The sequence below is a fragment of the Uranotaenia lowii genome, chromosome 2 (assembly GCF_029784155.1).
Source record: "Uranotaenia lowii strain MFRU-FL chromosome 2, ASM2978415v1, whole genome shotgun sequence".
In the NCBI taxonomy this organism is placed as follows: Eukaryota; Metazoa; Arthropoda; class Insecta; order Diptera; family Culicidae; genus Uranotaenia; species Uranotaenia lowii.
This window is the reverse complement of record NC_073692.1, coordinates 114,368,507-114,394,806: the sequence shown is the minus strand read 5'-3', so window position 1 is coordinate 114,394,806 and position 26,300 is coordinate 114,368,507. Positions and strand designations below refer to the sequence as shown.

The 26,300-nt window shown below is 34.1% G+C and overlaps 1 protein-coding gene across 1 annotated transcript; it reads right to left on the bottom strand.

The window, feature by feature from the left end:
- Nucleotides 1-8,172: 8,172 nt before the first annotated feature.
- LOC129747860 (elongation of very long chain fatty acids protein AAEL008004) lies at nucleotides 8,173-23,132 on the bottom strand. The gene is made up of 4 exons (XM_055742235.1): nucleotides 22,889-23,132; nucleotides 15,541-15,815; nucleotides 8,710-8,872; nucleotides 8,173-8,604 (listed from the first exon to the last, which is right to left on the bottom strand). The coding sequence occupies exons 1-4, from the start codon at nucleotides 22,959-22,961 to the stop codon at nucleotides 8,270-8,272; spliced, it is 846 nt and encodes a 281-aa protein (XP_055598210.1). The 5' UTR covers nucleotides 22,962-23,132; the 3' UTR covers nucleotides 8,173-8,269.
- Between the last annotated feature and the right edge of the window lie 3,168 nt (nucleotides 23,133-26,300).

Here is a 26,300-nt window from a genome sequence, read left to right as displayed (position 1 = left end):
AAGTTCAAATCAAGCATTGAAGTGAAGCACATGATCGGCAACAACGGTTAAGGATCATCAAGGAAGTCAAGTCTCATACCAGCATTTTTAATTTTCAATAAACGAAAAACTAAGGGTAGATCGCTGAAATGTCCAAAACAATTTTCTCCGATAAACTGAAAGTGTTGCGTAGTAATGACTCATTGAAATCCAACCTCAAACAACCATTTTTTGATAGTTCCAAAGCTCTTAAGCTGTAAAACCGATACCGAAAAAAAACGTTCAAAAATGTGGTAAAAAATAATCAAATTTGTTCATTTCGAAACAACTGAATCCACTAAAATGCTTCCAGTTTCCAGTTTCCAGAGAAGTATTGGACCAAAAAGTATCAGAAATTGAAGAAGGAGGGTGAAGCCACCTTAAATATAGATTTTACGAAGTATAAGTTGGAGAAACTGATCAATACCACGACTGAAAAAAGTGTGCGTCGGCCAATGGGAGATACCAAGAATAAAGTAGAAATTTCTTTAACAAAAAACGGTAAATATTTTTTTTCAAATTTTTTCATGAAAGATCATAACATTACCTTCTTTTTCTTCATAGAAAGTATTTGGTTCCAACGAATGGTTTTTGAGATACAGGCATTCGTAACTGTCCCATTTCTAAAAGAACTAAGCTTTAATTGTGTGATCAGATCGAGTCCTATCTGAGAAGAGCTCTTGGTCTAACATTAAGAGAGAAACCAATCCAAGAAGAAGTTTATTTGTATAAAAAATCAACGGATCACATGTTGATACAAATGATAACTTAATCCTAAATAACTTATCAGAATTAAAATCCACTCGACACAGTTCTGGACACGTCTAATATTTTCCTTCGGAACACATTTCTCGAAACGTCGAAGTCGAAATGCGCAGAAAAACGATTAAAAGTTTTTAAGATTCCGACAAAAGCGCTGTTGTCCCCATAGTTGTTCAGACGAATGGGAACGTAGAGCTGCAAATGCTGGTTTCTTAATCCTCGGGGTCGTACACTGAGAGGGACAGCCTCCAGCAGCGTGGGAGAGTCTATTTTCGATGTCAGCAGGTCAGCCACAACCAGAGCTCGAGTAGCGTTCCTACGAACTTGAAGCGTGTCCAAGTCTATGAGGCGGCAACGATTTTCGTAGCTTGGCAGACGAAGCTGATCGTGCCAATTCAAGTGACGTGGGCATACCGCAGGAAGCGCAGCTGGATAGCCTCGATTCGTTCAGCTCCGTTCTGATAGAAGGGGCACCAGACAGCTGATGCGTACTCGAGGATGGAACGAACTATGCAGCAATAAAGACATTTAAGGCAGTACACGTCTTTAAAGTCTTTGGCCATGCGAAACAGGAATCCAAGGTTTCTAGAAGCTTTGTCAACAACATAGTTCGTGTGAGTCTTGAACTCCAGCCGTTGATCGAGGATAACTCCTAGATCGTTGATGTGTTCTACTCGGGTGATGGTTTCGCTTCCAAGGATGTACTCCGCACGAAGAGTGTGCCGCTTACGAGAAAATGAAATAACCGAGCATTTGCTGCGGTTCAACGGCAGGCAGTTAATGTCGCACCAGTGAGCAAATACGGAAAATTGCTGCTGAAAAAAGTCGATATCGTCTTGGTTGTTTATGGCGTGAAAAAGTTTCAGGTCATCAGCATAAGCAAGTTTTTTGCCTTCAAGGAGCGAGAGTGCGTCATTGAAGTAGATTACGAAAATTATCGAACCTTAATGGCTTCCTTGGGGTACTCGTGAGGGGGCAGGGAATTGCCTGGAAAAGGATTCACCAGTTCGAACGGATAATTTCCGTCCCTCTAGATAACTCCAGAACCAATCCAGTAGAGATCCACAGAATTCTAAGCGTCCGAGCTTTGCGATTGCAATATCATGGTTCACCTTGTCAAACGCAGCTGAGAGATCAGTGTAAAGTCAGTGTGCGTCAGTTTGGGTCTTCCTGGCAAAGCAGTCTTGAACGAAAGATGTGAAGCTCAGTAAATTGGTAGTTGTGGATCGTTTAGGCATGAATCCATGCTGGTCGTTGGAAATGTGAGCCTCGCAAGACGAGAAAACAGGATCCATAACGACCAGTTCAAAGAGTTTGGATATCGCGCATAGAGCTGAAATCCCACGGTAGTTGTTAACATCTCTCTTGTCCCCTTTTTTATGAACAGGAAACATATGAGCTTCCTTCCACAGTGAGGGAAAAATTGCGTTGTCCAGCGATGGTTGAAAAATATATTTGATGGGAGTCAGCAAAAGTGGCATAAAACGCTTCAAAAAAGTTGCTGGTATACCGTCCGGGCCCGTAGAGGTAGATTTTTTCAACTTTGCTGTCGCTCAGTTGGTACAGGAACATTGAATCGCTGCCAAGGTCAAAGTTATCGGATTGAGTCTTGCGGTATATGAAAAGAAAGTTTTTGGACTCAACATGAAGGAAATCGATAGGAGAATCGGCACGGGGATAAGGAATCTTGGCATTGGTCAATCTGGCCGGTTCCGAAACAAAATATGCCAATGCTTTCGGATCTTAACTTGCTGAATATTAGAGGAAAGCTCATGGTCTCAGCATGGTGTAAAATAGGTTGTGAGAATTGAAAAATGAGAAATGAGATATGAGAAGTGAAACATAAGAAGTTAGAAAGTGAAAATTTAGAAGTAAAAAGGGAGACATAAGAATTGAAACGTGAGTACTGATAAATGAACAGTAAGAAGACATGTTACATGAAAAGTGAGACTTGAAAATTGAAATGTATGAAATGTTAAATAAGAAGGAGATGTGAGTTAAGTATCCTTATACTTACCCAATTGTGCGTGAATTATCATAGGCGAGAATCATCTCGAGAGAGAACTCGAACGAGAACGAAAAGAATAAACGATCATTGCAGATCAGTCTAAGTCTAGCCATCAGTCAAGGTGAAGGCGAACAAACTTAAGAGTTTTATTCCTAGCCAGAGTCGGAAACCCCTAACAGTTTCAAAGTAATTTTTACCAGTCCGTATTAATAGTTTTTCTTAAAGTAATTAAAGTGCGTATACAAAAGTGAGAAGTGAGAGAAATCCGAAATCCGAAAATAAGAGACTTTTCACTTCTCACGTTCAACTTCTTATGGCTTACTGCTCACTATTCACTTTTTACTTCTCATTTCTCACTTCGTACTTCTCACTTCACATATCTCAATTCTTTTGACTCACTGCTCACTTCTCACATTTCACGCCTCACTTCTCATGTCTTACATCTCAAATCTTTTAATATGTTGCAAGCTAATATTCGATAACATTGGGATATTTCGTTCTGGAAGCGACCAGATTGGCTATGGCCACGACACAGTGTCCCGAATCGCATTCCTATACATTTTCTTCATGTTGAGGCCAAGAGCTTTCTTCTCATATGTGTAGCATCCAGCTACGGAAAGAAAACTCCTTGTACGATACCGACAGTTAACTGGTCAGCATTTAAGCTGTTGAATCGTATGAAAGTTCGTAATCAACTGCCCCCTAATATCGAGTCGTCTCCGAAGCGGCTTAAGAACAACCTCTTCTTGTATGATATATTAGAGCAAGTTCACTGGTGTTGGTAAAAAGTGGTTGAAATTTTGACATTTTGAAAATTTTACCATGCAAAAATGTTTTCAAGATTCTTGGGCGTTGTATTTTTTTACAACACTGTTTCTATTTCAGCCGTATGTGATAGAAATACTGCTATTTTTGCATCACAGCATGCGAAACTACAACACGTGTTGTTGAAAAACTTGAAGGCCACAGATCTTGGAAATGTTTTTGCATGGCTAAATTTTCAAAATGTGCAAAAAGTGACCAAATTTCTACCACTTTTTTCCAATACCAGTGAACTTGCTCTTATGGAAGGGATGCCATTAGCAAGCTATAATCCATATATCACGTAACTCTACAATATGCCGTAAGTGTCGACACGTCCCACAGTAGGCCAGGAATCACACTTTTGAGGTCAAAATTGACTGCAGGCCAGAGGCTTCGTTGTAGCTCATCGGTGTCTTCGACAAAGTTACTCGACTATATTTGCGCTATCTATTGATGGATTTGAATTAGTTCTATTTTTCTCCGCAAGGTGGCGCTAAAATCTAACTTTTTACAGCAGCAAGATACAGGCATGGTTTCTTCTACAAAGTTGTTCATTATACCTTTTACATCAACTTTGTAGAACATTATTAAACTCTATGTTGTGTACTTACCTCGCAAAAATAATAATTCAATGAAACCTTGCAAAAAAAAAGTTTTTCATCTATTTTTGTTTTTAGCTATACAATACCTCTAATTTCCACAGTATTCGATTGGAATAGACTCAAATTAGATATTCTAGTGAAAAACTTATTCGTTTCGTAAATTTTTTCTGTCGAAAACGCAAAAAATAGAATAAAATTATACATTTTCAAATTGCAATAACTTGCTTGCGAGCAGTTTTGCGCACCTCATTTTTCGAGAAGTGACAGTTGTGATTATGATCTTAATGCATGTAAAAAATGTCAGTGGGTTCTCGTGGGTTCCTTGCCAAATGGTTTGATAAAGTTGGTTAATTTTCAATACAAATTCACATATTTTAAGACCCTTTTCAAAGAAAACATCCGCCATCTTGCGGAGAAAAATAGAACTAATTCAAATCCATCAAAAGATAGCTCAAATATAGTCGAGTAACTTTGTCGAAGACACCGATGAGCTACAACGAAGCCTCTGGCCTGCAGTCAATTTTGACCTCAAAAGTGTGTTTCCTGTCCCACTGTGCGACCGAGTGTCCCCAAATTGCTTCACCAATCGATTTACTTCATGAGGAGGCAAAAATCGCCAAAATCTGCCCTAAAACATGTCGCAAGTCTTGATCGAATATCTTCGACTTGGTATTTTTGGAACCGCTTATCCTTACATTTGTGAATAACAACAAACAAATATTAAGAAAAAATCATGTCGGGATTCATTGGGAACAAAATTTGTCAACTAAAGTTTCGATGGAAACATGCTCAGCGATACGTAACGCTCCTTAAAAAAATCGATCTACGACCTTCTTGTGTTGAACCATAACAGTTTTTGTCAGATCCGAAATGATGAGCAAACAAAATACAGCTTTTCTTATTTTCATCATTTTTTTCGAGATTTTTTTCAGTTCGCCGTCTTTTGCATTTTCAGACAGCATTTAATTTCAAGTTTATATATTGCAAAAGTATATCGATACGTGAGCCCGTAGATGAACTAGAAGCGTTTTCGTGGGACTAAAAAATTGTGATTTTTGTTATTGTGAAAGTTGAAGGAGACTTGATCCTTTAACCAGGGTGCACTAAGCTTCAAGCAAAATCTAAAGATAAAAGTTCCATTAACTTTTTTGGCCATATTAGTTTTGTTTTCACAGTTCATAAGTGTCAAACAAAAAGGGTTATAAAGCTTGTCTACTAGCCTAATTTCATTGCATACTCAAAGGAGCAACTTACTAATTACTTTTTCGAGTCCTTTTTGTCAAGAAACTATTGGGTAAAGATACATATGTGATTGGATAAATAATAATAATTTCGTGTTTATCAATTATCAACATCCAGTCAAAACAAAAATACACATTTTTGGGCTCGAAGGATCAAGTAAACCCATAACATACATTTTAGAAAAAAAAAAATTTCTATTGTTTTGCAAATTCTGCATTAATAAGTTCATGCTAAGTCTAACGATTGACATAATGGAATAAATACATTCATTATATTTTTCGTGTGGGAAACATTTTAAAATGATTAAAAAGACCTCAAAGTCACATTTTGTTGGAATTTGCAACAACAAAAATGACAAAAATGGAATTTGCAACAAAGTGCAATTACACTATTTTTTTGAGATAGCAGATTTGTTGTTCTGTTCAATTTGACAAATTTTTCCAAAATTTATGATCTGTGTAAGAAATTTCAGTTTCTCCACTATGGATTCCGATAGTAAAGATCCAGAAATGTTGTGCTGGTTTGTACGATTTCAGCAATTTGTTTAGTATCTTAACATTATACATATATGTATGTCAGATTTGCTGCGAAAAACTTCAGCAAATATAATGATAAAACTTTTTTGGAACTAGCGAAAATATAAATTTACAGCTAGATGGAAGAGGGGGAAGAGGTAAGTTTCAGCGTAACGTAATTTTCAAATGGGAAAACACGGCGTTATGATTTATGACATATGGATGGAGGGGGTCAAAAAAGCGTAATTATTGGATGCAACTCAAGTTAAGTTCTGTGCCTAACCTTTTCGTTTGAGGAAATGATGGATTTTTGATTGTTGATTCTTTGAAAGATTGTGTTAAAATGTATTTGTACTAAGTGTTTTAAATGATTTTGAATTTGAAATTCGTTTATTTGGAAGGGTGCCTTGCGCTAATGCGATTAAGAACCCTTCTGATTTAGTTGAATCTTTATATATTTTCATGTTTAAATAAGCCATTCATGTTATCACTTTTCTTTTTAAATTGAAGTTTTCAAATAACGTTTTTAAGATATTTTATTTAAGATTGAGCACAATTTTACTAAATTTCAACGTTTGTCCATAGAAGGGAGAGGGAGGAGAATAAAACTCTTTTTTTCATTCCACGCTTTCCACGTGGATATACTTCTGCAGTCCCTTGCCAGATCACTTTGCAAACCCCAGATCTTAGGTCATGAAAATTGTTGTTTGGATTTGTGTTGTTTGTGGTTTAATATCTTAAATATTTCGTTAGTCTATTTTAAAGTTAAAGTTTCCATTCTTTGTATTTTCAAGAAATCAAACAGGCATTGAGATTGTGGGAACTGGGAAAGGTTCAAAATTACTGGTCTACATTTAGGCGTTTAATTTCCGACCATCAATCGTTAAAGTGCGGTGTAATTCAAAGCAGTGTTGCTGTTTATGTCGTTCTGCACTTTAATTAAAATAAGAATTATTATTTTTGGTTTTTTGGAATGCTTCAATTTTTTTCTGATTTTCTTGCATCTAAATTCAGAAGAGGAGTAAGCCATGATTTTTGGGCATCGCACGCGTTTTTGTTTTCGTCCATAAATATTTTTAAATAAACTACAACAAAAGTTGAAATTTTATAATTAAACAGTGGAAAATGATGTCAGATTAAGTGACTGCTGGTTGTTCCCGGAGGGGTTCGTACTTTGTTTCGGCATGCTGAATCCTGGTTGGGGGAGTTTGGAAGGAATTTTAAAGTCAGCTGCTACGGACTAGAGGGAAAGTTTTCTAGTCGAAAACTTCCAAGACTTATTTGGTGAGATCAAACCATTTCTATTATAATAAACGTTATTTTCCTAATACACGTCATTAGATTAGTGTAGCTATTTTCAAATTATGCTGTAGGTATTTAAGTAATCCATATGAAGCGTTTGGTAGGGAACTCCACGCTTTATTCCTCCCCTTGCTCCAGAATCTTTTGCGGTAATTACCACATGGTTGACCTGGCCGTAGTTATCTCTGCAATGCATGTTTTATGTAACAGAGATAACGTTGAAAAGAAAAATGAAGGACGCAAGTCTTTTCATTTTCCAGGATGCTTACACGTTTTGGCTATGTTGGTAAAAGATGAAGATGAAGATGAAGATGATTTTCTTGCATCTAAATTCAGCACGAAAGGAAAGCAATCAGTAGAATTTTATGGCAAACGCTATCAACCGACTGCTTCCATCTAACAAACAACAAAAATTTCTAGGGAAACCTTCTTATACTAAATCATATTCATTTTCTTTGTTAATCATCTTTTAAGGTCTGTTTAGGATCTTTTGTGTCCAACTCAATGAAAATAGATTTCATCCTTTTCTGTTGCTCAAAGCAAGCAAATATTGTATTTTCTACTCAATATTTACCTTCAATTTACTTCATTGTAATAACCAGAATGATTGTTTGTTCGTTGTTGAAGTATAGAGACTTGAATCTAAAAGTTCATTCATCTTTTCATATTAACCATAATGATTTGGGAAACTGATTTTTCTTTTTTTTTTTTAATTATAGCTAGTGTAATAGGATTACTGGTTCAATACAAAGTCTCAGACTCATTAACTGCCTCTCAAACAAATTGTTTTAGTATTATTCTGAATAGCTTAGAATGCAAAGTATTGGCCAATTAAACATGAATTTCTTAAAAATGAATGTTTTTGAATTTAAAAAAACGGACCTCCCTGCTATTTTTAAAAAAGGGAAACACATGGAAATTCCATAAATAAATAAAAGGAACCGTTGTAGGTTCAATATATTTCGATAGCAATAAATTGATTCGCGTAAACAACCCAACCCAGACGACACGTGGAATCAGTGCCGCTTTAGGTGGCTCGCCGGGACCGGTTTTCCGCCTTTGCTGCTACTGCTGTAAGCCTTCCTGTAGAAGTTCCAAAACAAAAACAGAAAGATGCTCACGTTGCCGACGAAGAAAAACGTCAGCGATCGGGGAACGCTACACTGGAAGCTGATGATGAGCACCAGATAGATCAGCATGATGCCAAACTGAGTCAGCTGCAGGGTCGTCATGTACTTCTTCCACCAGAGATACTTATGGTAGCGAGGTCCCAGGGCAGCTATCAGGTAGTACGTATACATGACGATGTGCACGAACGAGTTCAGGATTCCCAGAAACGCACCTTGGACGCCTGCGCGTAGAACACAAATAAAAAAATTAATTAAATTATTACTTTTGGACAGCAACCCATCGGTTTACATTTTTGAACGGATTATTTCGGGCAGTCTTATCTTACCTGGCAGATACTTCAGGTAGCCCCAAGTGAAGACGACCATTATGGTGTGATGATAGACATGCAGGAATGATACCTGATTTTGTTTCTTACGCAGCACGAAGAAGACCGTGTCCAGCAGTTCGATCACCTTCAGCACCAAATACCACCAGGTTCCCTTCCAGATCTGGAAATGAAAATGCAAAAAAGTTTTTTCATTTCCTTGAAATTCTGTTATTGTGATCAATTTAGCATCCATCAGATCTTCTCGTTAACATTCTATCAATTTCGTTCATTAAATATGCTAATCTAACTCACCAGATTGTCAAGCTTTCAATCAACGCATCTTTCAGAATCCAAATTAATAGGTAGTTTTGTTTATTTTGGAAGATGTGCTTCTCTTTATGTGCGTGAGTGATATTTAATCTGACAAAAAAGACAGCAGTTTTTATTTCCCTATTTATTTTCTGTTCTCTTCAAAAAGTGACGCTGACAATTGTAAACATACAAAACGAGGTAGGCTCCTTAAAGCCTCAAGGTATGAGGCGTTTCAATTAAAGAAATTACAAAAAAAGACAGCCTGAAGAACACCGATACTATCCTTAATTGTAGTAAAACTAGTAGGTATGAAAAATTAAACAGAAATAGCTTTGAAATCAATTGGTTTATCTCTACTCGATCAAGAATAAAAAAAATTTCGTTGATATTTTTGTTTTAGGGATATGAACAATAGACTGATTTAAATTGAACCATAAACATATCAAACAATTTCGGGTCCAAAAACAACTATGTAAGGGGCTGTTCAAATGTTACGTAACGCAATTTTCGATCATTGCCAACCCCCCCCCCCCCCCTCCCCCCTTCTATGTTAAACATTGTCATAAGATTTTCTATCCGAAATTCACAAAGCGTAACAAACTGCTATATCCTCCCTCCTAAATGCGTTATGTAATATGTCAGTTATCCCTAAGATGGCATTTACATCAATTACATACAAACTAAACATTGAAATCGTTATAATTTATTTTAAAATTAAATTTTTTGGCTTTTTACGATCTGAGGTTTTAATCAAACAACTTTTTATTTGAATACCCGATGTTTCGACCATTTTTTGTGGTTCTTCTCAAGGGCATTATCGTAAATATCGTATTTTTTCCACCGTCAGATGTCCAGAATTTGCAGCTCTGTGGGAGAGTATCTTAGAATTTGAAACGGATAGAAAAGATTATTTTTAATCTGATTTCCTATGGTCACACATAGACGCATTTTTTAAATTATGGATATTGTGTTATGCGGATTGTGTGGGTATTGTTGGAGGTTGAGCTTTCTTTGTTTGTAAGTGGGATTTGAATCAGTTTGACGTGTGAGTTCTGTGTATTATTTATAGTCACATCCCGGCAATGTTATACAAACCGTATGGAGCACATCTCTCAGATTTCCCCTTTTTTTGAAAGATTTAAGCTTTTTTCTTCAGATTTGAGCTTTCATCTCCTATGCTCTCAAGGCAAAAAAAGCTTAAATCTGAGGAAAAAAAGCTTAAAAACGAGATTCACCAACACTCAGTTAAAAGATGTTGGTCACACGATACATAGACAAATCCTGTATCGTTGCCGGGCACTTCCCGGCAATGTTATTCAAACCGTGTGGAGCACATCTCTCAGATTTCCCCTTTTTTCCCCTCGTTTTGACAGATTTAAGCTTTTTTTCTCAGATTTAAGCTTTCGTCTCCTATGCTCTCAAGACAAAAAAAGCTTAAATCTGAGGAAAAAAAGCTTAAAAACGAGAATCAACGTGTAACGTTGCAGGGATCTGTTGCCGGGACCTGACTACAATTCGTAAAACACAAACAATCAACGAGCAATAGTAATAGTTTAAGTAATACACAGAACTCACACATTAAACCGATTCAAATCCCACTTACCAACTCAGAAAGCTCAACCTCCAACAATACCCACACAATCCACATAACACAATATCCATAATTTGAAACTACGTCAAAGTGCGACCATAGGAAAACGGATGAAAATTATTTTTTTCTATGAAATGAATTTGCGGCTTTATCGGTGAGGGTTAAAGAGTTGAAATGAAAGACGGATAGAAGATCAGAAGAAAATTCTAAGGTGGTGAAAAAAGCGAAGAGCATTTGAAATAGAAGCTTGACCACATGCTAAATTCTTTGTCCCGCATCAATTAACTGTATTGACGCACAAAACGAAAATAAGAAATCTACCTAGCCATCGATGGAACGATATCGCACAATAGAAGCCTTAACAGAGCAACCACATGCTAAATTTTTTGTCCGTTCGGCACATGTGCACACTCACATGGCGGTCGAACCATCCATAATTAACTGTATCGAAAAATGTAGTGCCTTCTCTATTGGGTACTACTTCTTAAATACAGTTAATTGATGCGGGACAAAGAATTTAGCATGTGGTCAAGCTTCTATTTCAAATGCTCTTCGCTCTTTTCACCACCTTAGAATTTTTTTCTGATCTTCTATCCGTCTTTCATTTCAACTCTTTAACCCTCACCGATAAAGCCGCAAATTCATTTCATAAAACAAATTCACGGTGATTTCTCCTTTCAAAATAATTTTTTCTATCAGGTTCAAATTGTAAGATTCTGCATTCAAAAACATGACTGCAAGCAAATATAATGACAACAATACCCCCCACAGAGCTGCAAATACTGGATAACTAACCGATGAAAAAAAAAAAACGATATTGACAATAACAGCAGACAGATAATTTTCTTGAGAAAGACCACAAAAATGTTTAACAGGGGTACCTATGTCTTTTGGCATTGATAAACTGTAAATTCCATTGACATCACTGCTTGGGCCTCCCGAAGGTTCATGCAAAGTAGTCATGCAATACCTCGGTAAATTTACTTATAGAATTTATAAATTGGCACAAAATCTATCAGCAGACTAGGTTCCACAGAAGAATTAAAAATGATGTTGATTTTTCAGTACGAAATATTTAATTTTCCCATACAAACATAAAAGTTCAAATTAACTCATGTAAACGTTATTTAAAAATTCTGCAAAAGTCATGGATGAGTTTGAACAAAAACGAAGCTTTTTAGACCCCAAGGTTTGAGAAATTCAAAAATGACATCAAATCGACTCACTCTATTGCTTCAGTCCATGTCAATTCTTTGAGCCACCAAAATTTGTACAGTTGCTGTTGGGCTCAAAAGAAACACAAAACCGTTTGATATTTTTATGATGCGTTTTTAACCAGGATTTAAAGAGATAAAATTCCACAATTTTATAAAATATGTATTGAGAAAAAAAATTGGCATCTCTGAAAGCAACTTTTGAGATTTTCGATAATGGAGCTATTTATTTTATAACAATTTGAATGAAGACTGCAACATGTTTTGACTTTTGCTTCAAAACATGCTTCAAATGAAATACCTTAGAAACTATCATAAAATACATACATAAAAGTAAATATGAAATAAGAAATCAACCGACACTTTATTAAACTCAAAATTACTCGCGGTCTAGAAGAAAATGGATCAATGATCTAAATCATCCACTTTAGATATCATTGCAATATCATTCAATATTCCCAAAATTGAATTTTTTAATTACCTACATTTTTCAAGTGATAAAAATTATTCATTTCAATTTTGTTTTATACTAGCTGATCCGGTGTGCTTTCCTGCACCTTTCAAAACCTAATGAAATTTTCTAAAAGTTTTACCATTTTAGATGTTTTATGGGCAATATTTGAAATCAAATAACAATAAAATTTAAATGGAACCGCTATATAATGAGAGCTGCAGCTGGAGTTTATTTAATTATTTAATTCATATACATTCGCTACCCTATCCAATTTCCAAAGTTTGAAGGGGCTATGAACTAAATCAAAGAAATATTTAAAGTATCTGCAAAAAGTCACATGCCACATTTGGAAAGAGTTTCCGAGTAATGTCATGTCAAGTAAATTATGAAAAAAATTATGCGCCCGGATGGTCTAAAAATAATTCATACGCAATCAACCTATGTTAAAACTCATGTTCCCTTTTGCTTGATATGTTATCGATTTATGCTAAAAAAATATAATTGAGCACCCAGTTCTGTCCAACCCCCTGGCTTGAGAAAATTGGGGTTTCTAATAATCATATCAGTTTTTTCGTACCCAAAAACCCCCTTATATAAAATTTAGTTGAATTGGTCGTTTAATTTTGAAGCTTTAAAACAAAATTTATATGATTCCATTTGCTGGCTTTGTTAGTATGAACTGAGAACTATAATGGTATTTTTTTTTTATTGAGTCATCCATTCTCTTTACCTTTTCACTGGAAGGGTGGATCATACCAAAATATTTTCTCATGTAAAATTTTGTGTACCTTTTAGATCAATTCTCGCGTAATGCAAAAAAAAAGTTAAGAAGCTCTCCTCCTCCCTTCCTATATTTCCAATCCATTCATTATACTTACTGCAAAAAATTAATGGTTTCAAATTATCATGAAATATTTCTCGTATCGAAATATGATCCCATTCCAAATTTGGTTCCATTTGCTTGGTCAGTACTCGAGTTATTCAAAAACTGGAGAGGAGCTCCTATCCCCTCTCTTCTTTATTTAAATTGGCTCGAATAGTTCTCGAGTTATGTAATAAAAATTGTATAGAAGCTCACCTTCCTCTGCATTTTCTCCGCGCTGGGAGAAGGGTGGTGTGTAACCATACAATCATTTCTCATATTCAAAAACCCTCAGATACATGCCACATTGTGTTCCATTTACATACTAAGTTCTCGACTTTCACAAAACTTTGTAAGACAGCCCTCCTCCCTCTTTCCTATTTCTTCATTGGAAAGAGCGAGGGATACCAAACCATCAAAGAAAAATTCTTCGTACTGAAATGCACTCCCATGCCAAATTCGGTTCCATTTGCATGATCGGTTCTCCAGATATGAAGATTTTTTTCTTTTGTATGGGAGACTCCCTCCCCCCTTTCAGGGAAAGGGAGGTGTCTCAAACTAATATAGGATCTTTATACGGTATTAAAAGCCTCTACCTGCCGAAAAATCGGGTCAGTAGTTTGCGGGTCTAAAGGGAACAGACAGACAGACATTTTTTTTAATATACATAAAACTTACTCTTGAAACCACGGTATGCAAAATTTATCAAAATTTCTGATATTTTGTTGAATCCATACATTGAGTGCTGCATTTAAAGAGATGATGGCAAAAATACCTAGAAGATAGTGGAATCCACTGTTCACATCCCAAGACAATCCAAACTCAGAATATTGCCTTCGCCACAAAAAAAAAATTCTAGCTTCATATTTCAATTTTGTTGACTTATATAATTCTTAAACCCACGACTGTTGACCAAGGTTGCCGAATTCACAGAAAAATCTGTAATTTCACAGAATTTTAAGCAAATTTTCATCACAGAATCTGTGTCACAGAACACAAAATTTTGAAAAAATTCACAGAATTTTTGAGTTTTGAAAGAATTTCCAAAATTATATTTTTTTGGGCAACTTAACAATTGGATTTTAACTTTGTAATTCAGCAAAGTATCATATGATTGGTAATTTTAATTGGTTTTACTCAACTTTAATGTAAAAAAGACCGAATTTATCATGAATTTTCAATGTAATGGACGGAAATAGCATCACAGAAAACCATCACAAAATGTTTGGGTACAATCGCAGAAGATCAGATTTTTTTTCTCAAAAACACAGAATTTTTTTCGGCAACTTTGCTGTTGACATTTAACTTGTTCAAACTATCAGTTTCAAAAGTCAATACCTACGTGATAATTATTTACAATTTTCGGCAAAAAAGGGAATTAAAAAATATGGTTTAAAAACATGTATATACAACAACTGGCTTGCCTTCCTGCGGAATTCAATCAAACGGAGTTCTAATTTTGAATTGGAATTTTAAAAAACTTCAAAATTCAATTTCTTACATTGATTTTTCTTCTATATTTAAACTAAATAAAGTCTGGATAGTTGATTTCTGAAATCTATATATTTAAAGAACTCAAACTAAGTTTATCAATTCTGTTTTGAATATTTTCTTATTGAAATTTTGAAATTTGAGTTCAAAACTCGTAGTACTTTAAACTCAATTTAACAATACCTCCGATCTATTTCACTTTACTGATTAATTTTTCCGAGCAAAAAATGATAAACTCTTACATTTAATCTTAATTAGAGTTCACATTTATATGTTTTGTTTATATGTTTTGGGGCTCAATTTAAAAAAGTATTCAAATTAACAGAGTACTTATATTAAAGTTTCGTTTGCAAGTTCTCTATTTTTAAATATCTTATATGTGTTTTTCATATGCATAAACGTGATTCTTGATATAGATAAAAAATTGATCATCAAACTTTCAAATTCTCTACCGTTGAAAAGTCGGAACTATGAAGCATTTGGAAATTTCACTTCCCCATCGACAAGTCCTTAGCAAGAAATTGTTACAAAACTTGAAAATAAAAATGCAAAATCCATAATTTGAAGTATCATCATCATCGCATTCTAATTTTTTGTTTGTTTTTTTTTAGTAGTCACTTTAATAGTCACCTCTCTCATTTAGCATCATCCGTGGAAGCAAAATGACTAATTTATTATCGTTTTTTTCCAGAAAAATCAATGATATGGATCCATACCGAAAATAATTAGTTCAGAATATATTTCTATTAATAAGATGACTTGCCAAAACAACACATCATCATCATCGCAGATCCGGTGTAATGATCCGATTATCTTTGCCCGGCCGGTCCAAACAAATCGAATCATTACCAGAAATAAAAGAGCCCGTGCACGAGCAAATTGACTTAGTGTTTTTTTTTTCAGCTTCACCAAAATCAAACCTTACCGTGAGCTGAAGATCGCGATCCAAATCGCTTGTGTCGTTGCAGGAAACGTTGAACATTCGCCCGATTCCACCGATGAAGAATGGCTGCACGCAGAGAAGCGTCGAGCAGACGACCTGGGCTGCGTTGTACAGAATGAGCGTTCCCTTGAGCTCGATCGGCTTTCTGCGTTGCATCCAGCGGGGTCCAAGATGAAGTACGAACAGCAGGTAGAAGAGGGCAATCGAAAGCACCGGACCGGGTGAACCCATCAGGGGCCAGCTGTCGATTATGGGATCTGGTTTGGGGGTAATTCGAAAAGGTGCATCAGATTGGGTTAGATTTCTTCAAATCTTCGAAGGCTAATCTTGAGAACTTTAGAGCTTCAGAGATCCGTATCGGATGAGAGAACAAAAAAGTTCACGTGATTGTTGTTAAGCTTACCAATAGCTGACAAATGAAGGTGAGCAATTAATCTCATCTCAAGTTCTTGCTGAACAAAAAACTAAAATTCAATGTTACACACTAAGTACGCCAATAGCTTTCACTTTTTTTCTGATAGTATGGTGTGAACTATAGTCCAAACATAACAAAAGGCCAAATGTTCACAAAATATTGTCTCAGGGGCATGAATTTTTTTCCGGATTCCTTATATTGCAGGTGATCTTTTAAATCCCAGGCAAAGCAACAAACACGTGACTTTTATATGTGTTGTAATCCAAGAATATTTCTACTGAATAAAAGAAATCGAAAGATTCCCTTCAATTCAATCACGGTATTGAAAAAGTTCAGATTCCGGTTTTTCGATAGCAACTTACTATCTTCTTCAGTGAGCTTTTCTTATACCGTGGTTGAATTAAAGTGCAATCTTTCGATTGCTTTGATGCGGTTCAAACAGGTGATCCTTATTTCGCCATACCGTGTGGTCTTCACTATTCGTGACGTTATGTTTCTTTATCACAACGACAAAACGTGTGTTTGTGTAACTAAACAAGTAAATTTTAACCAACCATTCAACTTATTTATCAATTTGGGAATAATTTTCATTAAAAAGTTGATAGATTGATAGTCTATTCTAAAGATGTACCGAAAATTCGGCGCCGAAAACCGCAAAAAAACCGTTAAGCAGAACAGTTGAGCCAAGTATTCGGCCGAATAGGCCGAATAGGCCGAATACATATTTTCCAAATTTTATACACTAACATGCTTGTCAAATGTTTCAACTAATGTTGGAAAATTTATAAAATATCTAAAAGTAATGTTGAAAGAGCTTCAAAATCATCAAAAAATTATGGTTTCAGTTAAAGATTTTAAGGGAATTCGTGTATAAGTATTTCACTGTAGATAGCTGAATACTTTGATTATCGTTTATTCCAGATTTTTTTTAAATATATCCAGGCTTGTCCAATAAAGAATTTGAGAATAGTCAAATCTGACCTGGATGGCCAGATATTATTTGAAATTTTTTTGGATTTGATCCGGGTATATTCAGATTATTCGCTAAATTAAATTAATGCTAAAATTTAAAATTAAATGAATACTGAAACAAATAATCAAATTTCTATTTCAAATTTTTAGATTTTGCGTTCAAAAACTGTAGAGTATTTTTATTTTTAAACATCAATTTTTCTTCAACTCTTTAATACGACTTCAGCACTGCTGCTGTGATTCGATGAAAACATTGAATTTTAAGTATAATTTACTTTTTTTTCCCCTTGTATGTTTGAGAATAATACCCAGATTCTGTTGAGATATGTTCTTTTTTTACAAATTTTTCAAAAAATAATCCAGACCCGGCTGTGTGGATTCGTTTGGTAGAATAAATAGAATTCTCAAAGTTAAAGATCATCGTTTTTGGCAACTATTTTAAAGACATCTAGCTGAAATCGACATTCATCTGATTAAATATAAAATATGCATTTTCAAATAGCCTGGCACCTGTTTTGACATGTGTTGTCCCAGATTTCACTAGAGCTCAATCTCTTTGGTGATAAACGTTCTTAAAGCGACAGGTCATCTGATGTACGTCTAACTATTGGTGAGATTTTGAAAATCAAAGAGACCTCTACTTCAAGAAGATATGATGTTTTATTCATCTGGTTGAAATAATCGATTCAAAAACATAAGGAGTATTGAGATGGAAGAAGTAGAAGAAAAATTAAATTGTCACTTTTTAATTTCTATCATATACTATACAGAATATTCGATCGAATATTCGGCCGAATATTCTGCCTAATATTCGTTTGGCCGAATAGTTGTAAAGGTCAATATTCGGTATTCGGCCGTTCGCCGAAAACCACTATTCGGTACACCTGTAGTCTATTCAAATTAGATCTTAGATTATTTGTTAAATAAAACTCCCTCAAAAAGTGAATGATTAACTTTTTCTTTCAATGTGTTCTTTATTTTGTTTTCTATCTATATTATAGCTACATTATAGCAAATTATCATTATTCAAGCAGGTTATTTGTCTAGTTGAACATTTAACGACAAGCAAAATTAGGAACATTACCATAAAAAAATGGAAAAAATTGAGCTAAATTAGGTGAACCGACGCAATTTTTAAATAATTTTTTTTGATTACAGTATAAGTGAAAATTTTTGATTCAAGTTTGAAAATAGTCAGTAAATGAATTTGAAAATTGGAAACACAAAAAAAAAGAAATAAAAATCTAGCATGTTATACAGAAGCCAAAAACTCATGACAAAATGTAGTAAAATAACTAACACTTACCCTGCCTATTATTTTCACAAACATTAGGGTGGTCCTTAATTTTCAATTTGCTGGAGAACAAGTTATTACAAAACAATCTTGATCCAATCAATGACCAAACACTACTTGAAAAGTTTGAGCTTAATCGGATAACTCTAAAGCGACCCTCAAGGACCTTCAATATTGTATGGAATTTTCTATGGAAATGGTGAAAATTTTAGTTGAAAATTTTGACAAAACTGTAAAATAACAGAAACTTTTGTGCGTTAAGGTTTTTAGGGAAATACAAACTTTGTACAACATTTTGAAGCGTTTTGAAACACGTGAATGATGTTACAGTGATTTTAGGTTTGCTTTTATTTTTCATTTTTTTAAAATATAAAATCAAAGGAAAGTTAATTGCAAGATCAGAAACCTGAGAAATATTGAACATTTTTGCTCAATATTTTTAATTGTTTTTAATCTTATGATGTTTTTCAACCTTTTGATATTAAAAACTACAGTCCAACAGTGTTTTCAAATATAAAATATTTAATTTTAAGTACCGTCAAACGGGGCATCATGTAACAACAGGGTTAGATGCATTATTTGTATACCACAACACTCATTAAATTTTCATTTAAATATAATCAGATAAAGTTAGCATTTGATGATAACAAAATTATGATAACTTAGTTTCTCACATCGTGAGATAGTTTTTTAAAGCTTTTGATTTTTAAAGAAAATTTGAAAAATCGAGCAATAGATGTACAATTTTTTAACATTTATTGATGCCGTAAAAAAACTTTACCCAGTATGACGGATTGGCTTAATGATATCACTTTCAAACTTTATGGTGCTTTAATTATCCTATATCAACACTGTGGGTGTCAAAATATTTATCGAACAACATTTTTTTTAACAAATATTTTTATTCAGTTACCAGTCCGGGCTGAAATGCACAAAATAGCAAATCAAAGATTAATCTTTTGAATTTCGTTTCCATATGCTGGAATATGATTGTTTTTCATCACGCGTTTGTTAATTTCAAAATTTCATCCATCCAAACATGATTTCAGCTAGTTGAATTTTACAAAGTACTTTTTACCCCTTAATGTATGCAACACACTTATGCTGTTTCTTCAAAAACATTTTTGACAAAAAAAATGTAAAAATAATCTAAAAAAAAACTAAAATTACTGCAATTGATGCTTAATGCGTCAGGACTTAACAAATATATCAAACATTTTAAATTTTCAAACGTTTTCATTTGATTTTTTATTAAAAACAAAGTTTGTTTAAACCTACCTCTTTTTCTTAGTAGGGTTAAAAACGCATGTTAAATTAAAAACTCCAACAACTTGATGTTCCATCAACCTTTAAACTTTTTATTAACAAGCGGTATGATTATTTGTGGACATTAAGTATTTAGAAGCCATTGCAGTTGCAAAGTGTTGCATGATTTCCCTGTTGACGGTGTATTTGCAAAGTAATAATTACATTAAAACATAATATTTTTAAATATGTTACAGTGTTGGTCATAGCACAACACACCTGCTCGAAACATTTGAGGATGTACCCAAAAAAGACAAAAACGCTGCTCATGAATCATGTTCTTACCACATCTGGTATTTGGCTCCTGACTCTCCTGATATTGTTATTGTTTCACCATCAAACACAGTTCAAATAAAACTTTTATTATAAAAAGTCAAATTAAGATTTAAATCCATCAAGTTAATATTTGTTTGAGAAAAATCAATAACATATTTAATTTGAAAAAAAAAACCGACAACAATAAATGACAAAACATAATTGTATGAAAGAGTTGTGAGCAACATAACATGTTTTGGACTCGTGCTGGAATAAATAGATAATATTCATACACAAAATGCACAAGACAAACAGTGCGCAGATCATGGTGAAAATGGAAAAAATAAAACCCAACAGATTTAAAACATCCAGCTTCATTTTAAAAAAATCAAAGGTATAAATATTTTAAATGCCCGTCTTGTATAAAAAACAAAAATGATTGTAGCTGAAAGGTGTTCCATTTTAAAGATCGTTAGCTCAGGAGAAAGTTTTTCCATGAAAAAAATAAAATAAAATGATGCAAATAGTCTTTTTTCATACTTTTGTTTATTTTTAAAATTCTCATGTATCCCCATTACGGTGGCTATGATTGTATGTTATGAATTTCATGACCGGATTTCTAAAAACCGGTCATATACATTTTGTATATTGGCTTAATAGGACTTGATTTAGGGCTGCCTCTAAGCACTTGTTTTCGGCAAATATCGACTTAAAAATTTGATAATTCACGTAAGAAAGAAAATCCAGTATCATCTCGATAAAAAATTATTGCGTAAAGTCGACATTATGGGACTTCGTCGTTTTCCAGAAAACCGGCCGTTTTACTCCTCATAAGCCTTCCATGATACTGCTAGATTGCACAACATATTTCCTTATGGAAACTAAAATCTATCAAAGATTGAATAACAAAACTACGATGGATGAGGTTTGTCAATTTTTTTACCATATTTCCCGATATTTTCTTATGAAACATTTCTACAAATAACCGAAATTTCCTAAAATTCGGATTGTTTGAAAAAATACTATGCAATATGATTTGGAATCCAAAACATCATTATTTTGATCGCCTATACTGTATGGCAGGAATTTCTTCAAAGAAAATTCTTGAATGAAATAAAAAGAAATGAGTGAAGAATGTTTTTTCTTATTTTAAAAAAAAAAACCGACAATTGAAAAAATAGAGTGTAAACAATACCTACATTTCGATTACCTACCGTGCGAGACACAATAGCCCCGACGTACGAATGGCCAAATGTAATATTTTCGAATATTCATTCATAAACAAATCATCCCCAAAAATAGTATGGGAAAGAATACTTTTTGACAACACAATTCAAATATTTGACTAATGTTTTTCTACGACACGCTGATTTTTTACTTGGAAAATAGCAACAAGGGCGACCTTAATCTTATCTGAGTATTTTCTTCCGTTTTTGTGCATATTGAATTTCGCACACCTTAAATGAGCGGTTCCTGGGTCTCCCACAATGTTTGCCAATTTTCATGAAAAATACTCGATGGGTTATTTTCTACAGCGTTTTTCCCGTGATACATTTTTAGTCGGGACAGCACTTATTATAAGAAATTTTAGCAGTTAGGTATTATTTGATTTTCTACACCCACAAATCAGACTCGACTCCAATAATAAACTTCCTTGGAGGTGGAATTATTGGTATAAGATACTATGCCGAACAGGTATTAACATGCTTTTTAAAAACTGGCGTTGTCCTCCCAGCTCAACCGCATTACATAGGTCTAACAGAACCCAAAGAAAAAACTTATCTCTTATCTAAACTATATCCTATCAAAATACAAGGTAGGACGGAAATAATCATCTAGCAAGATTTTGTCGAATGATGTACCAAGCGCTGTGTGTGTATGTAAACCGGCATTAGAAAAAAAAATAGTTCTTTTTTTATAACCGAAGGAAAAGAACAACCAGTCAGTGAGTAATCTATTACTCACTGACTGGTTGTTCTTTTCCTTCGGTTATAAAAAAAGAACGATTTTTTTTTCTAATGCCGGTTTACATACACACACAGCGCTTGGTACATCATTCGACAAAATCTTGCTAGATGATTATTTCCGTCCTACCTTGTACTTTGATAGGATATAGTTTAGATAAGAGATAAGTTTTTTCTTTGGGTTCTGTTAGACCTATGTAATGCGGTTGAGCTGGGAGGACAACGCCAGTTTTTATTTTCTAAAATAATTTCTGGTTTCTCAGTTTTTTTTTTCGAAAACTACGGATAGAGCAAAATATTGAAATTTCTGCTATTTCATTTATGAAACTTTGGTTATGCTCACCTCATCCAAGATAACCTTCTACAGTTTGAAGTTTCTTAATATTTTAACATTACTTAGATTATTTCTCATTCAAACCTTTTAAGAAATAATTTCAAAAATTAATTAAAAATATGAGGAGATTTATCACCGTAATTTATGTTTGTTACTTAACCCTTTAATGCATAATGTTGTTTTAAAACAACAGTGAAAAAAGTCAACTTTTATGCATACCTTCTCAAATAACTCTCATATGATTGGAAAATCAGTTCCAAAAACATTCTGAGCTGATTTCCTGTAATCTTTTGCGCAACTTTAGTGAAGGAATGTTCAGTGAATATTAATGCGTTGTAGAGAATTTGATTTAATTAGTGTTGTTTTAAAACAACACTATGCATTAAAGGGTTAATCTATCGGCCTTATTGGTGAAACGAAATGTTTTTTAGTAAGAACATCTTGAGATTATGTATAGTGGTTTACCAACTCTATCTATAACACCCACTTAATAGTAGTTGGCCCGAGTCGAACAAAAATTTGGTATGTGTGGTTTTTAATAAATTTTACCCACTCATTTTCACCATCTTTGATTTTTTCTAACATTCTATTCGCCTATAAAACTTCATAATCTAAAGATGTTCTTACTAAAAAGGACATCACTTTTCCCCGATAATGCCGATAAACTAAGAAACCTAAATTAAAATATTTATGAATGGTTGAACAAAATTCCTTATCAATAATTATACACGCTTAAAGGTTCCGTACTTCCAGAGTTCTAGTAGTTATATGTATACCAATATTGAACTAACCTGCTCCCTCAGTCATATTTTTGTACCGATTGGAAAAATGCACAACATAACTGGTCATTCCGATTCCACGCATCGCGATCTCCTAATTTCAAAGTATTACTCAACAATCCCGGGATATTACTCAATGAAGGGATTACAATGCACCCGCAGAATGAAACCGGATCACTTTCGATTTCGTCACCACAAAACTACCGACCTCGGACAAGTCACTGACAAGACTGCCTGATGGCCTGGCTGGAGTCTTTCAAGGCGGTCAGGTTACATTTCACTCCCTTAAGCTCGACCATCAAGGTAAGTGCATAACTTTATGACGAAATGCAATGAACACAAAACAAGTTCAGAGTTCGCGCAAATCAAGCAAGCTTTCAACAACAATGCTGCTGACTGAGTGAAGAGAGACTGTGCAAAATTCCAGAAAGAAAGTGAAATTTTCTTCGTCCCTTTTGACCGAGCCAGTAAACTAGCAATGGGCTATGAGGGCATCGGCAACTTGTTGGTTCCTGCACTTGTGCCCCTAGCTGACTTCAAGTCCCAACAATCCACAATCGTCAAAGAGCAGCGTTGTCTACCAAAGCACTTCGATTGTACCAACAAATCCGTGGCAAGATCCGTGTTAATGAGTCAGCGCTAAACCCTTTCCATAAAGGGTTCCCAAATGTGTCGTGTCGTTGCATTTCTTGTGGTTTTAAACGATTTGTAGTTGACAACAAAATTGCCATTGAAAATATCATGCAGTGATCGGATAATCTGATATCTGGTTCGGATACATTTGAACTTTTGGTTGACAACCAAGCTTTTTATTTAATAATTATAATTCATCAACTTCAATTTTGAAATTCAGTCCACCCCACCCTGAGATGATCGGTTTTGAATTATAAGTGAATTTTTTTTGAATAACATTCCAGCTTTAAGCTAAGTTTAAATCTCATAAGGTAATTGTACAACTGTACATTGTACATTTCGCTAAACACATATGAAGATTTGTCTCTCAATCTGCTGAATGAGTTGAAAAGATGTGAAATATGTCATTCAATGGCCGAAGAAAAATTTCATATTTTAGAGAGGGTTATTCCAAACTTATAGCCGGCAGTGTATGTAAGCCGCGCAAAGAATTTTTTGTCAACATTAGCAAATGCAGCAACTTTCTCAAACCCTACATAAAGCAAATATTGGCAAATGTTGGGTAAACTGTTAATTTCTATTATTCAGCATGTACAAATTTCTAATTTAATATGATACCTATAAAAGTTTTACAGCTGGTTCACGTTTCATTAGGGGCCGGTCACTAATTACGTAAGCACGATTTTGGAAATTTTTAACCCTCCCTCCTCCCTGGTAAGACAAAGTAAGATTTTTCAAGACCTTCCCTCCCCCCCTAGTAAGATCTTACGTTTTTTATTCTTTGAGAAATTGACACGGTTTTTTCAAAAATAACTTGAGAATATTATACATGCTTCAAAGCAAAGCACTTTTTAAGTAAAATTAATAAACTGTATTTGAAAAGCAAAAACTATATAAAACAACAGGTGAAATATCATAAAAGATTAAAGAAAACATTATTCAAGACGTAGCATGTTTGGAGTATCAATAATTCTCAATAAATTTCCAAAATCGAATAAACAATATAAAATTTAAATTCCGATTTAAAAAAATAGAGATCAGATTAGCATAAGGTACCATGCAAAATTGTTATGGTTTTTACCTGAAAATCATAAATATCATTCTATACTACTTGAATTATGGCAAAAATGTTTAACGACAATCACGTTGTCAACTAACCTAAAAGCTCAGACTCATTCAGCAGTAAGCAATAAAGTTTTAGGATTCTTTTGGTAAACTAAAGTTGTTAGATTGTCTGGTTTTATCCGGGTTTGCCCGGATATTTGTTTCTAAATTTGAGAACAGTCCGGCCCGGCCCGGTTGCCCGGATCTCATTGAAAAATGCACGGATTTTTCCCGGATTTATTCACTTTATTTGGAAAATTAAACAAAAAAAAACAACTATCACCTCCAAAACGAAATTTTTTGAGCAAGTTTTATAAAAATATTTATGAAAGGTTTTTTGGAAGCCTAAAATACGGTTCATAATCTATCGATGAGTTTTGATGAAAAAAAAAAATTGTTTTTGATTTTTTTTCTTGATTTTTGTTGAGGAATTTCTGAGTTTTGACAAAATTTTCTCGGATATTGCCCGGATTTATGGTCGTCAATTTGAAATCGGATATCCAGATTTTGCTAGGTATTTATATAAAAATTGCCCGGTTTGTCTGGCCCGGATACATGCTGAAAAAATTCTGGCAACCTTATGGTAAACCGTTTGTAAAATTTAGAGTTGGCAGTGTCTATCACTGGAAATCATCACTGTCTGAGATGAATTTTTGATGTAACATTTCTTACGTAAGATTTTTGGAAACCCCCCCTACCCCCCTAGTAAGAGTTCGTAAGCAAATGTGAAACCCCCCTCACCCCCCCCCCCCCTATGTGCTTACGTAATTAGTGAACAGCCCCTTATACACCTCAATGTCCGTCATGAAGATTTCAAACATTTTCACCTAGAGTCTGTACTTTCTACTGCTCAATAATAAGATTTTTTTCGATATACTTGACAAAAAAACTCCTCAATGAACTTAAAACATGGATGAAGAAATTTATAAGATTATTTATAGTTTAATTTAAAAATCGATTTCGGCTCTGTCTAGAATTTGATGCTTTAGGGTAACATTGATCAGTCTCTATTTTGACGGATTTAACAAGTTTTCTTGATCATAATATACCAAGTATGAGAATATTCGTTATTTCATTTCTGAGAATAAACTACACTTAGCGGCATTACTCAAATGAAATAAAATTAATAATGAAATTCTTCAAATTTGAAAAAAAAATTTCGGTGGCTCAATCAAACTAAATTTGTATCTTTTGATTCTGTGAATTCTGAGATATAGAATGCTAAATTTCAATGTTTCACGGTTTTGATTTCTTCGTGGACGAAAAAACACCATCGCGGTCCTCAATGTGTTAAGGCCGACCAACAATTAAAATCTTAAGATGTAAAATGATGCTGCAGAAATGAAGGTGTAAATTTTAAAAGATTACTAATAAAATTTTAGCAACAAAAACAAATGAAATTTTTCATTTCATTCCATTCCCAAGGCCCTCAATCTCTATCACGTTTATTTCTTCCTTAAAACTTTGCAATTTGATAGGATTTTAAGCCTTTTGCTCTAGAGAGGCTTACTCTTGGAAAATTTCTCTATTTTATAAAAATATCAAAAAATTACCTCAAACTACAACCAAAATTACACCAAAATTATTACACCAAATCATCGACAATGATTTTTTATTTGAATGAGCAACAAAATTTTTGGCGTTACAAAATTTCTTTTATTTATATTCCTTGGGATTTGAAGTCTCA